Genomic DNA, 20821 nt, shown 5'->3' with positions numbered 1-20821 from the left:
AAAAATTAAAACTGGGTTAACCTTTCCCCTCTGACTTAGAGACAGACTAAAACCGGAATCTTCTATCTGACCTCACCCTTGTACTTGCAACTGGACTTTTGAGATTGGCTCCAAACTTGGGTGTTGCAACACCTAACCCCTAGGTGCCTGGCCACCCAGTGGAATTCTCATCCCCAACCTTAGGGCCCAGGCTCCTCATATGATGCCTGGGGACAGTTAGGCACCTACGGGAAGCATCCTCAGAAGACAGCAAACTGGGAAGGGAGCTGCCAAAGCTAGCCAGGAGTGAAATGCAGAGGAAAGGGATGGAGCTTAGATCCAGATCTTCAACAGTAATTAGGTGCTTAACTCCCACATTGACATAGACTTTAGGTGCCTGACTGACAGACCAGAGATAGATCCCTCCTTCTGCTCAGGATCTTCAGCTGTGAACTCTCTCTCCTGGAGCGAGGCACCAAAGCGAGGTCAACCACTTAATCAGCCCATGCCCTCACAGCAGCTGAAACCCTGAGTTTTCTAACCCAAACCCAAGTGTGTGAGACAGACGACCCAACAGCCTAGTGGACAGGGCACTCATCCAGAGCATGGAAGGCTTGTATTCAAATCCTGCCTCTTCCTGATTTGGAACAGGGACTTAAGCCCATCTCCCAGGTGAGTGCTCCAACTACCATACTGTTGGGTGTTTGCGGGTGGGAATCCAGCCCACTGGGTATAAGTAATTAGCTATTAATTGGAGCAGGGACTTCAGCCTGGATCTCCCACATCCCAGCTAGTGCCCTGATCACCAGCTTATAGAGTCAGTCTGCCTTAGCCAGGGATTATATTTAATAACTATTTCAACAGGAGAAATTCAAAGAAGCTTATCCCAGGAGACCCAATAGCTCTGGTATTTACTAGGGACATGGGAGACAGAGCAGGGATTTGAAGTTGGGTCTCCCTTAAACCTCGCTGAAAGGGGGTTCCAAAGGAGGATGGAGCTCGGCTGTTCTCAGTGGTGGCAGATGACAGAACAAGGAGTAATGGTCTCAAGTTGCAGTGGGGGAGGTTTAGGTTGAATATTAGGAAAATTATTTCACTAGGAGGGTGGTGAAGCACTGGAATGGGTTCCCTAGGGAGATGATGGAATCTCCTTCCTTAGAGGTTTTTAAGGTCAGGCTTGACAAAGCCCTGGCTGGGATGATTTAGTTGGGGATTGGTCCTGCTTTGAGCAGGGGGTTGGACTAGATGACCTCCTGAGATCCCTTCCAACCCTCATATTCTATGATTCTATGATTATCCCAGGTGAATTCCTTAATTACCTGGATGGGTGCACACACACACAAAATGCATGCTCCGAGGGCTGTCTTTTGTGCTGGTATCAGGTCTGAGGTGTGCACACCTACCAGATAGGGCCCCACAGGTGAGATGGGAGCAGTGTGAGCACCCTGCTTCAGGGCCATCAGGGCAAGAGCTCTGAATAGCTCATGAGCTCTGGGGTGGTGTCTGGACTTAGGGGTTCTACTTATGCCCACCATGAAAACTTAGTTAACTACAGCTTAGGCAGCAGGTGAGCAGCTGGTTTGAGAATGTCATTGCCACTTAAATGTTGAACATAGGTGCCTGAAGGGACAGATAGGCACCTAAGTAACTTTCTGAATTTGGGCCTTTGTGATTGGGGAAAAAAGGAATTTGGATTGTAATCAAAACTCAACCAATGAGGAGTTACTAAACCAAATCAGGCATCCATATATCTGTTTAACCCAGCTGGCCTTGCGCCACTCATCCAGCCTCTGTGTCTTGGTTGTCTCCATCTGTGAAATGTGGATAATGATTCACATCTTTGCAATGGAGTGGAAGCCACTGGCAAATCTCTTTAAGATTTTCAGAGGGAAAAGAGGACGAGGAGAACGTTCATTTTGCGGTGAAATGGTTGAGTAACTGCTTGGGCTAATCCTGTATGTGGTCTTGTTCTCTCCTACCTGAAATGGCTTTCCGTTGGATCAGGTTTGGGACATCCAGCTTTGGGAGCTGATTGTATCTGCTTAGATCCACTGTCTCGGTCACGGCATCCAAAGGCACTCCCTCAATCCTAACAGGCTGAAAACCAAAGTAAAACAAGTGCCAATGAAATCTTCTTCCTCTCTTGGGTCTCTTATGTTCCCAGCATTGCCAGAGCCCACAGATCACACCTCCTGCCTGTTTTTATGCCTTTACTGTACTGTAACACCTGGGACTAATCTGAGACCCTCTTGTGCAGTCACTAATACGGCAGATCAGCTGGCTCGTCATGGCAAATTTTCAAGGGTTCAACTGAGAATAATGGGAGCTGTTAAGTGCCGAAATCTTTTGAAAATCGGTCCTATAAACTAGTGCTTAGAGCAAGGGACAAGGATGCAGGACTCCTTGGATCTGCATCCAACACTGCTACTGACTTGCTTGGGGAAAATCACCTAATCTCTGCCTTCAATAGATTAGCACAAGCATGACTGATTATAACCTGGTAAGGAATCCTTCTCACACAGAGCAAGGAACAGACTGCAGCCCACTCTCCCATAGCTGGGTTGGTGCCACAGGGTTAAAAGGAATAAAACACAGTAAAATCTTGGTTCTGTCACTAAAATCAGCAGATATGATTAGACACACAGAGGGTACGTCGACACAGCAACTGCCCCCCTCCCCCTGGGGTAGCAAGTCTCAATTAACTTGGGCTCATGCTACAGGGCTAAAACTAGACATCCGGGCTCTGAGATTCTCTCCTCTCACCTGGTCTCCTTTTAGCCCCGTAGCATGAGCCTGGGAGGCTGTCAGCTGACTCACCGCTCCAGGAGTGACTGCCATGGGGGGGTTGTTGCTGTGTAGATGTACCCACTGCAAACCAGTCTGCTGACTCAGACGGTGTCCTTGCCAGTAATAAGAGTGGAGCTGCACTTCAGTAAATTACTCTGTTTCTCTTTGCTCATGTGACTGGCCCGATTAGCTCCAATGGGGTGAGAGTAGAGAGACTTTTTTTTCAAAAAAGGAATAAAAGACAAAAACCAACCAAACAAACAAAAACCCACCAGAAAAACAGTAAATGGTTCAAAAACCAAAATCCAGGCATGGAAAACTCCTCCTTTGTACCCACGTAGTAGTTCTGCTCAGGAGTTCCCCTCATGCTCATGCACCTACACACTGCTGGTATTTGAAAATTCCACTATGGCCAGTGGTTGCACAGCATGAAGGTTTCCTTATGGCCATGTACAGAGCTGGAGAGTGCCAGCATACTACTGAAACCCATCCCCCTCCCCCCATGCCTAAATCATTGTGCATAAATCAGGAGCACCAGAAGCTCCCTAGAAGTGGGGGGGCCACCAGTGCCTGGACTGTGGACCCCACCCCACTCCTCCCTCAAGGCCCTTCCCCTCCTCCTATGCCCTGCCCCCACTCCGCCTCTTCCCCCGAGGCACTTTTAAAAGTGATGGGGCCCGGATCCCTCCCTGTTCCAGTGCCCTTGGCATAGATTCATAGATTTCAGTGTGATGATGCAGTCTGAGCTCCTGTCTAACACAGGCCAGAAACCTTCCCCTAAATGATCAAGTCACTTCTTAGCCTTCTCTTGGCTAAACTAAATAGACTGATTAAATATTCGTTGGGCCGGAGAGAGAGAGTAAAAACAACTCCCCAGGTGTACGCCCTAAGCACTAAGCTGTAAAGTGGGTGGACCCTTGAATTCTGGTCTCGGCTCCTATGAAGATTTAGTTATGGAAAGTGGAACAGCTTCAACAGGAGAGAGAGAGAGAGAGAGCACCCTCCTAAGTATGCAATAGCTTGGTGGTTAGGACACTCCCCAGGGAGGTGGCAGATCTAGGTTCAGATCCCTGCTCCAAATTAGACAGACTTAGTTGGTTTAGGTCCTGCTTTGAGCAGGGGGTTGGACTAGATACCTCCTGAGGTCCCTTCCAACCCTGAGATTCTATGACTAGGGATTTGAACCCAGGTCTGCCCCTTCACAGTGAATGCCCTGACCCATTGGCTATAATGGGGGCTCTTCTATGCTTCCTAAGAAAGAACTGACCTGGCTTAGGTGTCTAACGCCAGGAGCGGGCTCTCAGGTGAGAATCCTGACCAGGAGGGAGGTGCCTAAATACACCTGTGGATCTGCCCCCTCCTGCCCCAGGTACTATAGTGACGAGCATGGTGTATGCACTTATACAGAACAGAAATAACGCATACGTTTTTCACAGTGAGGGTAATTAACCGTTGGATCCACTCACCAAGGGTCATGGTGGATTCTCCATCACTGACACTTTCTAAATCAAGATTGGATGTTTTTCTAAAAGATCTGCTCTAGCACAACCAGAAGTTGTTGATGCAGGAATCACAGGGGGAGGTTCTGCACTCTGTGTCATGCAGGAGGTCACCATTCCAGCATTAAGATCTATGAACCTATGCACTGGGTAGTAGTGAGGCAGAGAACTCTCCTCTTTGCCCACATACCAGGGCAGTGCCATTCCAGGCCAGTAGGTAGTTCTTGGTGATGCCACAATAGCAGGGAGATCTCTCCCATGCTCATGTACGTTTGCAGTGTGGCAGAGTGAACTCATCACCATCCATCCCTGCACATCTCTGTGCAGCAGCACTGCATACCCCTTTCCGTGCTCACATACCTGAACAGTGTAAGGACAGCAGAGAGGACTCTCTTTGTGTCCACATACCTGGGTAGAGAGAACTTCCACCATGTTTACACATCTGTGTGCTGTAGGTCTGGCAGGGAACTCTCATAATCCCCATGTGCTCACAGGCCTGGAGAGTACAAGGATGGTAAGGACTTCTCCATGACCCAGATCACTCCCTGTGGAGAGCCAGTATAACAGAGCAAACCTCCTCCATGCTGCCTATCTCTGCAGGAGATGTGTGGCATAGAGCTCTCTCCCATCCACACCCACATACCTGTTTGGTTCCACGGAGGCAGGGAGAGCTCCTCCATCCCTGCCCACATGCCAGTGCCACATCAGGATGGCACGGTCCACGATTCTTTTGCTGCCCACATGCCAGTGCAATGTCAGGATAGCAGGGTGCCTTCCTCTCCTCCTGCTCAGATGCCAGATGCATGCCAGTAGGGGAGGAGGAACTCTTCCATCCATGCCCACATGCCAATCTAATGCCAGGATGGCAGGGGATATACTTTCTCTGCTCACGTAGCTGCGTAGAGTCACCAGTGTCTGTGTCTGCCCACGACTGTTGTACCTGTGCTGGCAGTAGCATTAGCAGTGGGGCTCTTGATGCAGTGGCTGGTGTTGGATAGCATGGTCCAAACTGGGCATTTTGGTAGGGAATGAACCCTGTAAAACAGAGCAAGCCAAGCTACATGAATGTGTATATGGAAGTAATCAGGGGAAGGAGAGAGTGTCCATTTCAAGGGGGTGGGGGGGAAAGGTCTGTCCCACAGACTGTGTGCACTGGGGAAGTCCCACTGTGCCCAGACGACAGATATATCGAAAGCTGCAGTGCTGCACACACATATGAGCATATCTCCTAAGAGCAGTGACATTAACAGGAACATTTTTGAGGCATACTATAGACACTCCCCTGGAGCCAGCTGAATGAGATCAGAGCCCCTCAGGTATCCCCCAACCTGTCCCATCATAATGCCTTAGCAGAGTCTAGTTACTTAGCCCTGGTCTATGCTATGAGCTTAGGTCAAATTTAGCAACGTTAGATCGATTTAACCCTGCACCCATCCACACGATGAAGCCATTTTTGTCGACTTAAAGGGCTCTTAAAATCGATTTCTGTACTCCTCCCCGACAAGGGGATTAAGCTGAAATCAAAATCACCAGGTCGAATTTGGGGTAGTGTGGATGCAATTTGACGGTATTAGCCTCTGGGCGCTATCCCAGAGTGCTCCATTGTGACCGCTCTGGACAGCTTTCAACGCAGATGCACTAGCCATGTACACAGCAAAATCCCCGGGAACTTTTGAATTTCATTTCCTGTTTGGCCAGCGTGGCGAGCTGATCAGCTCAGGTGACCATGCAGTCCCAGAATCACAAAATAGCTCCAACATGGACCGAACAGGAGGTACTGGATCTGATTGCTCTTTGGGGCGAGGAATCAGTGCTATCAGAACTCCATTCCAAAAGACGAAATGCCCAAATATTTAAAAAAATCTCCAAGGGCATGATGGACAGAGGCTACAACAGGACCCCCAGCAGTGCCACTTGAAAATTAAGGAGCTCAAGCAAGCCTACCAAAGAGGCAAATGGCCGCTCTGGGTCAGAGCCCCAGACATGCCGCTTCTATGATGAGCTGCATGCAATTCTGGGTGGGGTCCCTACCACTACCCCACCCCGTCCATGGACACCTGTGAGAGGGGAGTCTCATGCAGCAGGGATGAGGATTTTGGGGATGAGGAAGATGAGGTGGAGGAGGATGAGGATAGTGCACAGCACGCAAGTGGAGAAACCATTCTCCTCGACAGCCAGGAATTGTGTATCACCCTGGAGCCAATACCCTCCCAAGGCGGGTTCCCGAACCATGAAGCCGGAGAAGGCACCTCTGGTGAGTGCACCTTTGTAAATATAATGCATGGTTTAAAAGAAAGTGTGTTTAATGATTAATTTGCCCTGAAGACTTGGGATGCACTCGTGGCCAGTACAGCCCCTCCTTTTAAATGGCCAACCCAATAGGTGCTTGGTATGGGAAAGGAGGGTGCTGCTGTTTGAAACCATTCCCACATGTTATGAAGGTTGAAGAAGCCAAAAGACTGTGGCTTACCATGGCTGCCTGCAAGCCGAATTCTGTTGCCCGTCCCTGCGTGTGTGATCTCTCACACCAAACCGGTAGGCCCTCAATATAAGAGGCAAAACACGACCTTGTACCCAAAGCACATGTGCTATGTAACGTTAACAGCTTGGTTCACCATGAAAGAGTCTACCCATTGTTCTCTAAAATGTGTCTTTTAAAATACTACTCTCCATTTTTTCCTTCCAGCAGCTGAAAATATTTCAACGCTCCCCCTATCATCTCCATCCCAGAGGCTAGCGCAGATAAGAAGGTGAAAAAAACACACTCACAATGAAATGTTCTCTGAGCTCATGCAGTCCTCCCGCACTGAAAGAGCCCAGCAGAATGCATAGAGGCAAACAATGTCAGAGTCCAGGAAAGCAGAAAATGAATGCTAGGACAGGAGGGACGAGCGAGAAGAGAGGCGGTGGGAGCAAGATGAGAGATGGCAGCAGCATGACGAGAGGTGGCAGGATGCAATGTTGAGGTTACTGGGGGATCAAACCGATATGCTCCGGCATCTGATGGAGCTGCAGGAAAGGCAGCAGGAGCACAGACCGCCCCTGCAGGCCCTGTGTAACCACCTGCCCTCCTCCCCAAGTTCCATAGCCTCCTCACCCAGATGCCCAAGAACACCGGGGGGACCCGGGCACCCAACCACTCCACCCCAGAGGACTGCCCAAGCAACAGAAGGCTGGCATTCAATAAGTTTTGAAGTGCAGTGTGGCCTTGTCCTTCCCTCCTCTCCACATCCACCATCCCACCCAGTGCTTCCTTCCTCCCCCACTCCTCTCAGGCTACCTTGGCAGTTATCCCCCTATTTGTGGGATGAATTAATAAAGAATGCATGAATGTGAAACAACAATGACTTTATTGCCTCTGCAAGCGGTGATCGAAGGAGGGAGGGTGGTTGGCTTACAGGGAAGTACAGTGAACCAAGGGAGCAGGTTTTCATCAAGGAGAAACAAACAGAACTGTCACACCGTAGCCTGGTCAGTCATGGAACTGGTTTTCAAAGCTTCTCTGATGCACAGCGTGCCTTGCCATGCTCTTCTAATTAGCCTGGTGTCTGGGGGGAGGGATAGCTCAGTGGTTTGAGCATTGGCCTGCTTAAACCCAGGCTTGTGAGTTCAATCCTTGAGGGGGCCATTTGGGGATTGGTCCTGCTTTGAGCAGGAGGTTAGACTAGATGATCTTTTGAGGTCCTTAATATTCTATGAATCAGCAGCCAGGAGATTTGCCTCAACCTCCCACCCCACCATAAATGTCTCCCCCCTACTCTCACAGATATTGTGGAGCACATGGCAATAACAATTGGAATATTGGTTTTGCTGAGGTCTAACTGAGTCAGTAAACTGCACCAGCGCGCTTTTAAACATCCAAATGCACATTCTACCACCATTCTGCAGTTGCTCAGCCTATAGTTGAACAGCTCCTTACTACTGTCCAGGGTGCCTCTGTATGGCTTCATGAGCCATGGCATTGAGGGGTAGGCTGGGTCCCCAAGGATAACTATAGGCATTTCAACATCCCAAACAGTTATTTTCTGGTCTGGGAAGCGAGTCCCTCCCTGCAGCTGTTCAAACAGACCAGAGTTCCTGACGATGCGAGCGTCATGTACCTTTCCCGGCCATCCCACGTTGATGTCGGTGAAACGTCCCTTGTGATCCACCAGTGCTTGCAGCACCATTGAAAAGTACCCCTTGCCAAGGTGGTCCGGTCCCAAAACAGGGATATGGGTTCCATCTATCGCCCCACCACAGTTAGGGAATCCCATTGCAGCAAAGCCATCCACTATAACCTGCACATTTCCCAGAGTCACTACTCTTGATAGCAGCAGCTCAGTGATTGCGTTGGCTACTTGGATCACAGCAGCCCCCACAGTAGATTTGCCTACTCCAAATTGATTCCTGACTGACCGGTAGCTGTCTGGCATTGCAGGCTTCCAGAGGGCTATCGCCACTTGCTTCTCAACTGTGAGGGCTGCTCTCATCTTGGTATTCTTGCGCTTCAGGGCAGGGGAAAGCAAGTCACAAAGTTCCATGAAAGTGCCCTTACGCATGCGAAAGTTTCGCAGAGACTGGGAATCATCCCAGACCTGCAACACTATGCGGTCCCACCGGTTTGTGCTTGTTTCCCGGGCCCAGAATCGGTGTTTCATGGCATGAACCTGCCTCATTACCACCAGGATGTCCAAATTGCCTGGGCCCGTGCTTGGAGAGAAGTCCATGTCCTCATCACTATCATGATCGCATTGTCATCGCCTCCTCGCCTGCTTTTGCAGGTTCTGGTTCTGCACATACTGCAGGATAATGCACACGGTGTTTACAATGCTCACAACGGCAGTGGTGAGCTGAGTGGGCTCCATGCTTGCCATGGTATGGCATCTGCAGGAGAGCAGAGTTGCAGCAGAAGCGGTGGATGATGATGGATGCCATGAGAATAATGTGATGGAGCAAGGCCGGATGGCTACAGGAAAGTACTGAGGAACAGGTATGTTAGCCCCAGGCTAAGCAAACCCCTAGTACCATGGGAACCAAAATGGCAGTTGCTCCAGGGTAATCAAGGCACCTGGGGCCAATTAAGAACTTTCTAGAAGGCACCGGAGAGAGCTACATTGATTGGAGCACCTGCAGCCAATCAGGGCAGGCTAATCAAGGCACCTGGTATAAAAAGGGGAGCTCACTCCAGTCAAGGGGGAAGGAGCCAGAGGAAGGAAGTGTGTATGAGGAGCTGAGAGCCAGAGACACAAGGAACGAAGAGGGTGTACTACTGGAGGATTGAGGAAACACCATACAATCAAGCAGTATCAGACACCAGGAGGATCCTATGGTGAGGATAAAGAAGGTGTTTGAAGGAGGCTATGGGGAAGTAGTCCAGGGAGCTGTAGCGGTCAAGCAGCGGTTACAAGTAGCACTATAGAGACTGCTGCAATTCACAGGGCCTTGGGCTGGAACCCGGAGTAGAGGGGGGGCCCGGGTTCCTCCCAAGCCTCGCTACTCCTAATCAGACATAGAAGGAGTTGATCCAGACTGTGGGTTTCATCCAAGGGGAAGACCACTGAGGGGAGGAAATCTGCCAATAAGCGCAGGACCTACTAGAGGAGAGGAGGAACTTTGCCACAATAGATATTTATACCGAACAACGAGAGGACCTGCGAGGTGCATTCATGGCACCAGGAGAGCAGAGTTGCAGCGGAAGTGAAAGCAGTATGGTGGCTGCACAGAAAAAAGACGCAAAACGATTGTCTGCCGTTGCTTTCACGGAGGGAGGGATGACTGACGATATGTACCCAAAACCACCTGTGACAATGTTTTTGCCTCATCAGGCATTGGGAGCTCAGAATTCCAATGGGCAGCGGAGACTCAGGGAATTGTGGGATAGTTACCCATAGTGCAACGCTCCGAAAGTCGACGCTAGCCATGGTACTGTGGATGCACTCCGCCAACTTAATGTGCTTAGGAGGGACACACACAATTGACTGTATAAAATTGCTTCCTAAAAATCGACTTCTATAAATTCGACCTAATTTTGTAATGTAGACGTACCCTCAGAGCCTTCTCCCCAGAGAAACTGAACAGAGATGCTGGATTTATGGCTTATTACAACAATTTATAACCCACTTACAACCTTCCCAGCTGCTCCCTCCCTTCCTGTCCCCGCTTATGACTGGAGAGGTGTTAACATGCCACTGCATCTTGAATGGTTGCTTGAAATATGTGTTAACTACTTATGCTAAACAATCTGCTCCCCCTTGTATTTAGCAGTGACTCTCTCAGGGTAAGTCCACACTACAAAATTAAGTTGACCTAAGTTACGCTGATATATGACCATGGCAATAATTAAATTGCTTTTGCATGTCCACACCACGCTCCTTGTGTCAGTGCTGCGCATCCTCACCAGGAGCACTTACACTGACTTAATTGTCAGTGTGGGGCATTGTGGGATGGCTTCAGAAAGGCAGAAACAGTCGATGTAAGCACACAATGTCTACAGTGACACTGCGTCAACCTAACTCCATCAACCTAAGTGCTACACCTCTTGTAGAGGTGGAGTTAAGTTGATGTAGTGGGTGAGTTACAGCTGCAGGAGCTACATTTTCATTAACTCCGTCGTGTAGACTAGGACTGAGTTAGTTTCCCAGACTGGAGGAAGAGCTCTGCGTAATCTCGAAAGCTCGTCTCTCTCACCAACAGAAGTTGGTCCAATAAAAGATATGACCTCATCCACCTTGAGTTTCTAGACTTCTTTCAAAATATTTGACTTGGTACAGAAGGCATTTTGATTAAAATACTAGAATGATATGAAATTAACATGGCACACATTAAATGGATTAAAAACTAGCTACCTGATAGGTCTCAAAATCTAACTGTAAATAGGGAACGGTCAATGAGGGTGGCATATTTCCATTGGGGTCCTGTAGGGATTGGTTCTTGGCCCTACGCTATTTAGTATTTTGTTAATGACCTGGAAGAAAACAAAAAATAATCACTAATAATGTTTACAAATAATACACAGATCGTGGGAGTGATAACTAAAACTATGTTTTAGTCACGGGTATTTTTAGTAAAAGTCATGGTCAGGTCATGGGCAGTAAACAAAAATTCACGGCCCGTGACCTGTCCATGACTTGTACTATATATCCCTAACTAAAACTTGGGTGCTCTGGGGCAGGGGATGGCTCAGGGGTACCTCGGGTGCCAGGACCCCTGATGCTGCTTGGGAGTGAGCGTTGGCGGAACTGGCAAGCTCCCTACCTGGCTCCATGCGGCTCCCCAAGCACCAGCCAACGGGAGCTGCAGGGGCAACGCCTGTGGGCAGAGGCAGCACGCTGAGCCTTCTGGCCGCTCTTCTGCCTAGGAGACAACAGACATGTCACCGCTTCCAGGGAGCACCCTCCCCAAGGTAATCGCTGCCCAGAGCCCTCACCCTCTCCTGCGCCCCAACCCTCTTCCATAGCCCGGATCCCCCTTCCACACCCAAACTCCTGCTGCTGCTGGAGGTGGAAAGGAGGTGCAGTGGCCTGAGACTGCCTCTGCCGCAGTTGATGTGGCTGGCCCAGGGGCTGCCCAAGCTGCTCAAGTGGCCCCCAGATCAGCAGCACCAGACTCTGCAGAAGTCACAGAGGGCTCAGAAAGTCACAGACATTGATTCAGCAAATCTGGATCTTTAGGTAAGCTGGGCGCAAACAAACAATATGCATTGTAATATGGCTAAATGTATACATCTAGGGACAAAAGACAGGCCATTCTTACAGGATGGGGGACTCTATCCTGGGAAGCAGTGACTCAAGGAGATTTGGGGGTTACGGTGGATAATCAGCTGAACGTGAATTCCCAATAAGATGCTGTAACCAAAAGAGCTAAGGAGATCCTGTAATGCATAAACAGGGGGGAGGGATCTTGAATAGGAGCAGAGAGGCTATTTTATCTGTGTATTTGGCACTGGTGCGACTGCTGCTGGAAGCCTGTGTCCAGTGCTGGTGTGCTCAATTGAAGAAGGATGTTGATAAATTGGAGAGGGTTCAGAGAAGAGCCACAGGAATGATTAAAGGATTGGAAAACCTGCTTAAGAAAGGGAAGGTTAAGGGGTAACTTGATGACAGTTTATAAGAATCTACGTGGGGAACAAATATTTAATAATGGGCTTTTCAATCTAGCAGAGAAAGATACAACACAATCCAATGGCTGGAAGTTGAAGCTAGACAAATTCAGACTGGAAATAAGACCTACATTTTTAATAGTGAGAAATTAACTACAGGAACAATATAGCAAGAGTTGAGATGGGTTCTCCCTCCTGACAATTTTAAAAATCAAGATTGTCTGTTTTCCGGAAGATATGGTGTAGGAATTATTTTCGGGCAGTTCTTTGGCCTATGTTATACAGAAGATCAGATTAGATGATCACAATGGTCCCTTCTGATCTTGGAATGTATGAAAAACATGTATTTTGAAGAATAGTTAAAAACTCAGAGACTCACTGAGTGTTGTTGATTCTATATGGGGAGATGTTTGTTTAGGTCAGTTTTAATTTAATCATTTTATATTAAGTGAAGGATATGTGCAACAGCTGTGGTTTTAATCATCTTGAGCACAACTTCAAAAGTAACATTAAAGTAAACATCCAAGTTTGTCATCCACTCTGTGGCTTCCAGTAATATGGAATGCATCAAGGCTGTCCGTCCGGCAAAAGATCTTAGAGGGCAGAAATTCACTAGATGTTCCTTGGTTTGGATGTCTTCTCCACATTCACATGTAAGACTTCTTCATTTTCCATGTGTGCATTAGGCAATTGCAGCACCTGTGTGATGTTCCGATGTGGTTCGCTAGGATCCATGTCTTATGCAACATGGTGAAGGTCGTTAATTGTTCTGTAGGATCCATGATCAGGTCTTGATTCTTGACCCTACAATTTTCACATAGCCTCCACCACTTGTCTTTTGGTGACACGCCTGAGGTTTTGAAAGCTTTAGCTGCTAACCAGAAAGGGTTCCTGGATTTAAGGTGGCATCTCAGGAGGGGGTTGGAGACCTTCATAAATGAGCAAGTCTGAGTTTGTTATCGCAGAGTTGTATTCTTGTATTATTGCTGCTTCTCTTTGGGGGATGTTGGTAAGATATGCATGAGGACGGGGAATCAGAATGACAACGTTAAGTTCAGCACTTCTGTGACAATTTGCATAGCAGTGTTCAATTGCACATTGGCAAGTTTCATATGTGCACTACCTACTCACACTGGCACGCAGTATTCAGACACTGAGATGATGAGGCCCAAGGATGTCTGCAAGGTGTGAGCATCTGCTCCCCCATTAGTCTTGGCTAGTTTGTGGATTGTACTGTTCCTAGCCTTTATTCTGGTAGTGGTTTCTGTCAAAAGTTAGGCAAGAGGGCTTCCCAAGAGATATGTGTGGTTCTGGATTGTAGACGGAGTTTGGTGTTGCAGGTGACATTTACGCATGTCTTTACATGTCGGTTGCTCAGGTGAAATGAGGAGGCAGCAGTTTGAGGGTTTGGTCAGAGTTACCATGACCAGTAGCACTTCTTCAGGTTCTGCAGATCTTGTGTTGAGGGTGCGTTCTGCATGGGTGAAAGGCTCACTTGACGGCGAGCGTGAGATCATCCTCTTATCCAAATTCTCATGACTGGCTTCATGGCATGTCACTGAGATAAATATTAAAGAGAGACAGTGCCAAGGTGAATTCCTGTGGGAGCCCATTGTTCAGGAAACAAGGTCAGCTGGTCTGTTCTATTAGAAGAATGCAACACCTGTGGTTGGTAAGCATAACTGTCAGTAGGTGCAGCGTGGCTCTGCAACATGCTATTTTCGACACTTCCAGACTCAGGCTGTCCCGTCAAACGCTGATAGCCGGCTTCCATGTAGGTCATCAGTGCATGTACCTGATCACAGGTACTTCATCCCAGTCTGACCCCAGATTGCTCTTTTGAGAGGCAGTACTCAGAGACGGGCATAGTATCCTTCCCCAGAACTTCTGTATTATGCATAGTAATGACACTAGCTGTTAGTTTGTCAGCTTACCTGCTTTCTGCAGTGTCAGGATGGTGGTGACCTTTGCCTGTTGCCACACCATAGGCATTTGGCCAAGGGCATAGACGTTGGTAAAGAAGCATGTCAACCAATTGTGGCCATGCTGGCCTCGGTTTTTCAGAAATTCTAGGAAAATGCCATCTGGGCCTGCTGTATTGCCAAGTTTTATGGGCTTGTCCACTTTTTCTCTAGTAAAAGGCTTTGATAGAGTCAGTGTTGCTGGGCAGTTGGACGGGGAGCAATAAAGCTCTGTCTTCCCTGTCCTTTTGTGATGAAGATCTATTTGGGCTTTGGAATTCAGGAGCAGTAGGGTGACAGAGGTGTCAGCTTTGACAAATGACACTGTGCAAAGGGGAGGGTTGGCACTGCCATGATTACGGGGAAGCTTCCAGGCTTTCCTGGTTGAGTGGGTGAAACCGAGGCTCTGCATAGCTTTTGTATATCACTCTTATCTAGCAGAGTTCAGTGTTTCCAGGAATGTGGTTGCAGCAGCAGGGTTATCTATTGTCCTGGACTCTTTTAGGAGAGCCTGATTGTCTACTAGTCATCAGGGAGTGTAGGCTTTCCTGTAGCCACAGGGGATGTTTCTTTTTACAGCCTCTTTAAGGAGACTGATGAACCTGTCATAACTGTCCATTTTCACAGGGCTTTGTCAAATCACTTTTTCCATGGTTGCCATGTAGCTGTTCAAGTTTCAATGTGGCTTTGGTAGCAATGTGATTAGAGGACTAGGACACTGATGCATATGATAAGAGTTCAGTGTTGGCTATGTGGAAAATCATTGAGGACAGTTTGTTCTACCAGTAGGGGCCATGCATTCCAGGCACAGGACATGAAGCATAAGTTGGGTGAGTCAACTTTTCTCCACCTTGCAGGATGAAAGGTTCCTGGGTGCTTAAGATCAAATGGTAGATGCTTATTTTGGTTCAAGGCCCATTTAAGAAGCTGTTTGCCCATGGGCTCATTGTTGTCAGAACCTCAGGATGTAGGATGGATAATGAAGTCTCCAACCCATATTGAAGGTGGCTGTGATTTGCTAAAACCAATGTGGGCCAGGTGACATATGGTGGCTTACATCTAGATATTTGTGATCTTAAGCTGTCTGACTCTCATTGTCATAGCACATGGTGTTGAAGAGTTTGAGTCCACAGAGCAGGTATTCCACAGCTGTTGTCTCATGAACAATGCGGGTCCCATGTTTTGAGTGGTGTTGGCTCACTAAGTGATATTCTGGAATGTGACATTTGATGCTTTCTTGTGGTCTAATAAATGAATCTCTTGTAGCACGAGGACATTGATCTTCTGTTTGTGTATTAGATTGGTCAGGTCATTGCATTTTGCAGGAGAGAGCCTTCCACATGGAGGTGGCATACACATAGATGTGAGCCTATTTTTCTCTTTCATTGTTAACCCGCAAAGGGCCATTTCACTTGAGATCACCGCGAGTCACGAGTCTGTCCATTGGTGTTCAGTTGTCATACTGATGGCTTGGTCTTATCAGGGAAGGCTGAGTGAAGGTTGTCATCACCTTCTTTAGGTGGTGACAAGCCTATGGAGCATGCCTTGGGAGGGCCAATCATTGAGCCAAGTCAGACAGCGAAGGACATTTTGGTGTCACAGAGGTGCAATTCCTGAACCCAACACTGTAAGGAAGCTGCTCAGATCAGGAGTAAAACTATCCAATACCACAGAGATACATGATTGTATCATAAAGCAGATCTGCCAGTCTCTTCCACCTACCTAGGGTAGGCCAAACAGTGATGCAATGCAACACTGACCAGCTGCTATAAAATCTTACAGTCACAACAGCTACTTCTCAAACACTACAGGAAAAACACATGAGAAAAGCACTCGACCCAGCTGGAGCGAACAAAGAGCTATGCATTGAAGAGAGGCGTAACAGGAACAGGAAACGCTTCACTCTCCAGTTGCTTGCCAATGAGGAGAATGAGAAGATGTGCGTTGTAACTCCCTTGGCAACAGGAGAATGACAGGTCCCATTGAAGATTCTTGAATTCTAAGGTCAGAGGGAACCATTGTGGTCACCTAGTCTGACTGCCTGTATATCACAGGCCACCACCACCACCCAGCATCCACAATGAGACCCACAGAGACTAATCATGGAGCTGTGATTGTTCCATGAAAGCATGACCTACTAGTCCAAATATCATAAATACAAACCCACCACCTAGGTGAAACCTCTGACTTCAGCTGGCAGAACTTCCCTTTGTGTTTATGCCTTGGGCAAAGTCCTGAGTTTCACTCACCCGTGTATCCGGGAAAGTAACTGTAGTTTTGGTCCAGCATCTGGTTTGAAGGATGCTTTGTACCAGTAAAGTCCTCTAGGAACCTCGGCTTCACCAGGGGAGCCAGCACAGAGCAAGGGCTCTTCGGAACACTGGGGTCTGTCAGCAGGCGAGAGGTGGTTTTGCCATAGGTTTCTCCAATCTGGTAGCGGATCTGAGGGTAGAACCCACCATATCTGAGGAGGAAATCACAGACAGGTGCTTACTGGTTTGGCAGTGATGAACATTTTAAAGTTCCAGCTCCTCCACACATAGATAGAATAATTAGTTCCATTGTTATGTTTGCATGTATCTGGAAGTGTGTGTAATGAGGGTATACCGTATATACTCCATAAGCCGAATATTTTTGGTAAAAAAGTGACACATCAAAGAGTGGGGGTTGGCTTATAAACGGGTCTACACCAAAATTTGATGATTTAAAACTCTATGGAATCTTTGAATTGAATATCTAATACATTGTCGTTTTGTTTACCTGGAGCGTCTGCAGGCATGGAGCCCCTCAGCGCCCTGTGGCTGCAGTTCGCCGTTCCCAGCCAATGGGAGTGCAGGAAGTGGCCACTTCCTGCACTCCCATTGGCTGGGAATGGCGAACCACAGCCACAGGGAACTGAGGGGCTCCAGGCCTGCAGACGCTCCAAGTAAACAAAACATCCTGATCCGCCAGTGGCTTACCCTGACGGCCGGGAGCCAAAGTTTGCCAACCCCTGAAATATAGGGTCGGTTTATGAAAGCGTCATACAGTTTTTGCTATTTTTACCTAACCACCTTGCGGGGTCGGCTTATAAACGAATGGGTTAATGAATGAGTATATACGGTATGTGGGTGCAAACGTGGGATGCCTGAGTGTAAATTGCAAATGAAGATGTGTATGGAGATGAATGTGCACATGCCAATGTGTTGCTACGTGAAAAGCGTGAAAGTGTGTGTAAGATCTGGGGTACCAATTGATCCTGGGTAAGTCTCTTGGGACTGGAAGCAATGTGAATATTTTGTGATTATGGTTAAGTGACCATATATCACTAAGTCCAGCTTGCCTGGGTAGCAAGATAGATTGGAGAGCCCAGGGGAGTGTCTGCGACTCCATGGTAAGACTGGCACAGTGATCCAGCAATTCAAATTTGTTACCAGGCTGGTGAAGTCTAATGATAGAATATCACCAGTTCGGCATGTCTGCCTTGGAGTAGGCACTCAGACAGTGTGATACCACGGTTTGAGTTTGCATTCACAGCCTGTAGGAACACTGAATATTTTACAATCTCCAGCTGTTCTGTATTTAATCATGGGTCTAATCATGTATTTAATCATGGGTCTAAACATGAAAAAAATGAGCTTTTTACCTTTAAACAATTCCTGCCCTTCTGCTGTAAGAAGGGGATGGGAGGGGGGGAAGCAAACTCCAGTAAAACACTGAAATAATACGTATGCAGTAATTGATGTGTGTTTCAGAGGAAAAGTGACAGAGTGGCGCACAATTCAGTAAGGAGCTAAGGACACTGAATTTACAGGTAGATGCTGTAAACAGGAAACAGCACATTGATATTAACAGGTCACAGTTACACTGTTAGTAACAACTGAAGCCAAAGTCTGGTGCAATAAATGAGTTTGTAACCAAGTAGCAAGTAAATTATTCACAGGGCTTAGTCTGGCATCGTCACTGAGCAGGGATTTCAGGTATTTGTGTTACTATGTCGTAGGTAACCGGACCATGAACAAAATCATTTTGTGTTGGTGCTTTTGTTCAGAGCTGACATGTGGTTACATGGTTTGTTTGCTCTTTTGCCTCAAGTGTTACTGTTTCTAAGGCCCATCATAGTAAACACGTCCTACAGTGAATGACTCAAGGAGCTCAATCCATTGAACTTAACAAAGAGAAGGTTAAAGGTGACTTGATCACCGTTTAGATTTACCTGTGGCCTTGGAATCTATGAAACATTAAAAATAAATATTAAACAGAACTTAACTACAAACAAACACAAATTGTGAACGTTAAACCACAATATACCATTTAAAGACATCTTTAATAACAAACAAAAACCAGAAAATCCCTATCCTCTCTCTCTCTCTCTACACACACACACACACAACGATGTTTAAAAGAACATTATTTAGGTTGCAAAGTCAAATGCTCAACAGTTAGGAAATGCCAGTATTTAGGTTGCTAGTGCTATCTTAATTCAATTCCCTGATGTGTATTCATTATGATATAATCTTTAATTACATATTATTTCCCTCCCCGGGCCCTGGCCTCCACCAAATGCCCAGGATTGATTGTGGCCAGTGAATCAGCAGCAATTCATTCATGTTTTCTTTCCTGCCTGAAGCCAGAAGGGTATTCCTTTGTATGAAGTGCACATTGATAACTGTGCTGGCGGAAAAGAGTTTCTTGGATGTTAAGGACCAGGACAGAGACTACGGAGCCTCAGAGGCTCTATCTACAGTGCATCTGGGAGCGAGCCTCCCAGCCGGAGTAAACAGATTTATCCTACTGGGGCTCAAGCTGGCACGTTAAAAATAGCAGTGTGGACACTGCTGCTTGGGCTGGAGCCCCTGCCATGCACTGTGCATAAGGCTGCGGGTGCCACTGGACATCCAGCTGGAGGAAGCATCACCAGCCCTGATTCAAAAAAGAAAGCAGCTGGCCACCAAGGAACCAGAGAGTGAGGAGATCAGAGCAGCGGTGGCAGGCCATAGCCGTCAGAGGCAAGAGGACGAGGCTGCATTTTACACAGCTGTAGGCAGATGAGGATGGGCAGGCTATGAGAACCAGGAGGAATTCCACACAGCTAGAAGTTTCCAGTTGATACCACACCCTCAGCATGGAAAGGGGAAGCTCTCTCTGACGATCTAGCTGGCTGAATGGAAGGGAGAGTTGTATGAGACACCTGTCTGAGCCCAACCTGTAAGAAAGTCAAGCTTGCCCCCCAAAATACCTGCATCCATTCAAGGGAGACAACAATCCTTGTTGGGGATTCTATACTGAGAAGAACGGAAAGACTGTTCCACAAGGGCCAGGCAGATGACAGGACAGAGCCCTCCCAGAACCAAGACAGGTTTCTGAAGTCGGTGGGGAAGGAGCCACCGGTGAGGCTGCCACCAATGACACTGTTGTGGGGCACCTCACAGATTATCAATGACTTGGGAACTCAGAAGGGTGCTAAAAGAGAGGAATGCCCAAGTGATCTTTCTTGGAGATCCTTCCTGTCCCATAAGTGAAGGAAGATTCTAGGAGTGAACTGCTGGCTTGGGAAGTGGTTTACAGGTCTGGCTTTGTGGATCATTGGGCCACCTACCATGGGAAGTGTGTGTGGGGGGGGAGCTGTAAAGTTTGGATGGCCTCCATCTCAGTACAAGGGGAACCAGTCTTCTGGCTATGCTGGCTTCTAGACAGGTTGGCTAGAGTAGTAAGGGGGAGTGGGATTCACTAGGGGACTTATGTGCTTGGATCACTCACTTCCCAGGACAGTGACTTAATCACTGTGTTAACGGGTATTCTAGGGCAGGGCTCGTTCAATCTCTCCTGTTGAAGCTAGTCCACTTTGTATAAATAATTGAATAGAATAGCTGAAAGCCCATGCTGTTACACGTGTGTGGCATTGGGGCCAAGTATTGCACCAATGCAATGACTACATGCAAATTAGCTGCAGAGTAAGGGTGTTGATTGGTTGAGTTACCTTTGATATCACAGTTGTCTAGGACTCGTGGCATGGCATAGCTGTATGCTGCACAGTGAAATGGTATAACAAGAACCAGTGGCTAGAAGTTGAAGCAGGATCAATTCAGACTAGAAATGAGGTGTACATTTTTAATAGTGAGGGTAATTAACCACTGGAACAATTTATCTTTGGTGGATTCTCCATTACTAGCAATGGTTAAATCAAGATTGAATTTCTAAATCACGATAAAAAAACATCCTAATGTATATTCTCTAGCTCACACAGAAGTCCTGTGGCCGTCATTACACAGGAGTTCAGACTAGATGATCACAACAATCTCTTTTGCCCGCACAGTCTACGGATATTTTGTTTTCCTTTTTTTCAATGTTCAGCCCTCTGCCTTATTTGCCACACACTATGAATACACTGCTTTGAAGACAGAATTCTTCATTTCCTCGTGAACATTTCTATGGTGCTCATCACTATCATATCTCAGTGCTTTACAAGCACGGATTAATATATTTTCACAACACCCCTGTATGATGAAGGGGTATTATCATCCTTTTTTACAGCT

General features: G+C 47.4%; 1 protein-coding gene across 4 annotated transcripts in view; it reads right to left on the bottom strand.

The window, feature by feature from the left end:
* FAM166A (family with sequence similarity 166 member A) overlaps positions 1-20821 on the bottom strand; it is a 61428-nt gene that overhangs the window by 36627 nt on the left and 3980 nt on the right. For 3 of the 4 annotated variants that reach the window (XM_039506440.1, XM_039506442.1, XM_039506438.1), the window contains exons 2-5: positions 16556-16770; positions 11502-11600; positions 4909-5300; positions 1959-2076 (exon numbers count right to left, since the gene is read on the bottom strand). In XM_039506440.1, coding sequence (XP_039362374.1) covers positions 1959-2076; positions 4909-5300; positions 11502-11600; positions 16556-16770 — 824 coding nt within the window. The remainder of the gene's footprint in view (positions 1-1958; positions 2077-4908; positions 5301-11501; positions 11601-16555; positions 16771-20821) is intronic. The other variant, XM_039506439.1, reaches the window with a different exon arrangement.

The sequence above is a fragment of the Mauremys reevesii genome, linkage group 19 (genome assembly GCF_016161935.1).
Source record: "Mauremys reevesii isolate NIE-2019 linkage group 19, ASM1616193v1, whole genome shotgun sequence".
Taxonomy (NCBI): domain Eukaryota; kingdom Metazoa; phylum Chordata; order Testudines; family Geoemydidae; genus Mauremys; species Mauremys reevesii.
This window is presented reverse-complemented; position numbering and strand designations above follow the sequence as displayed.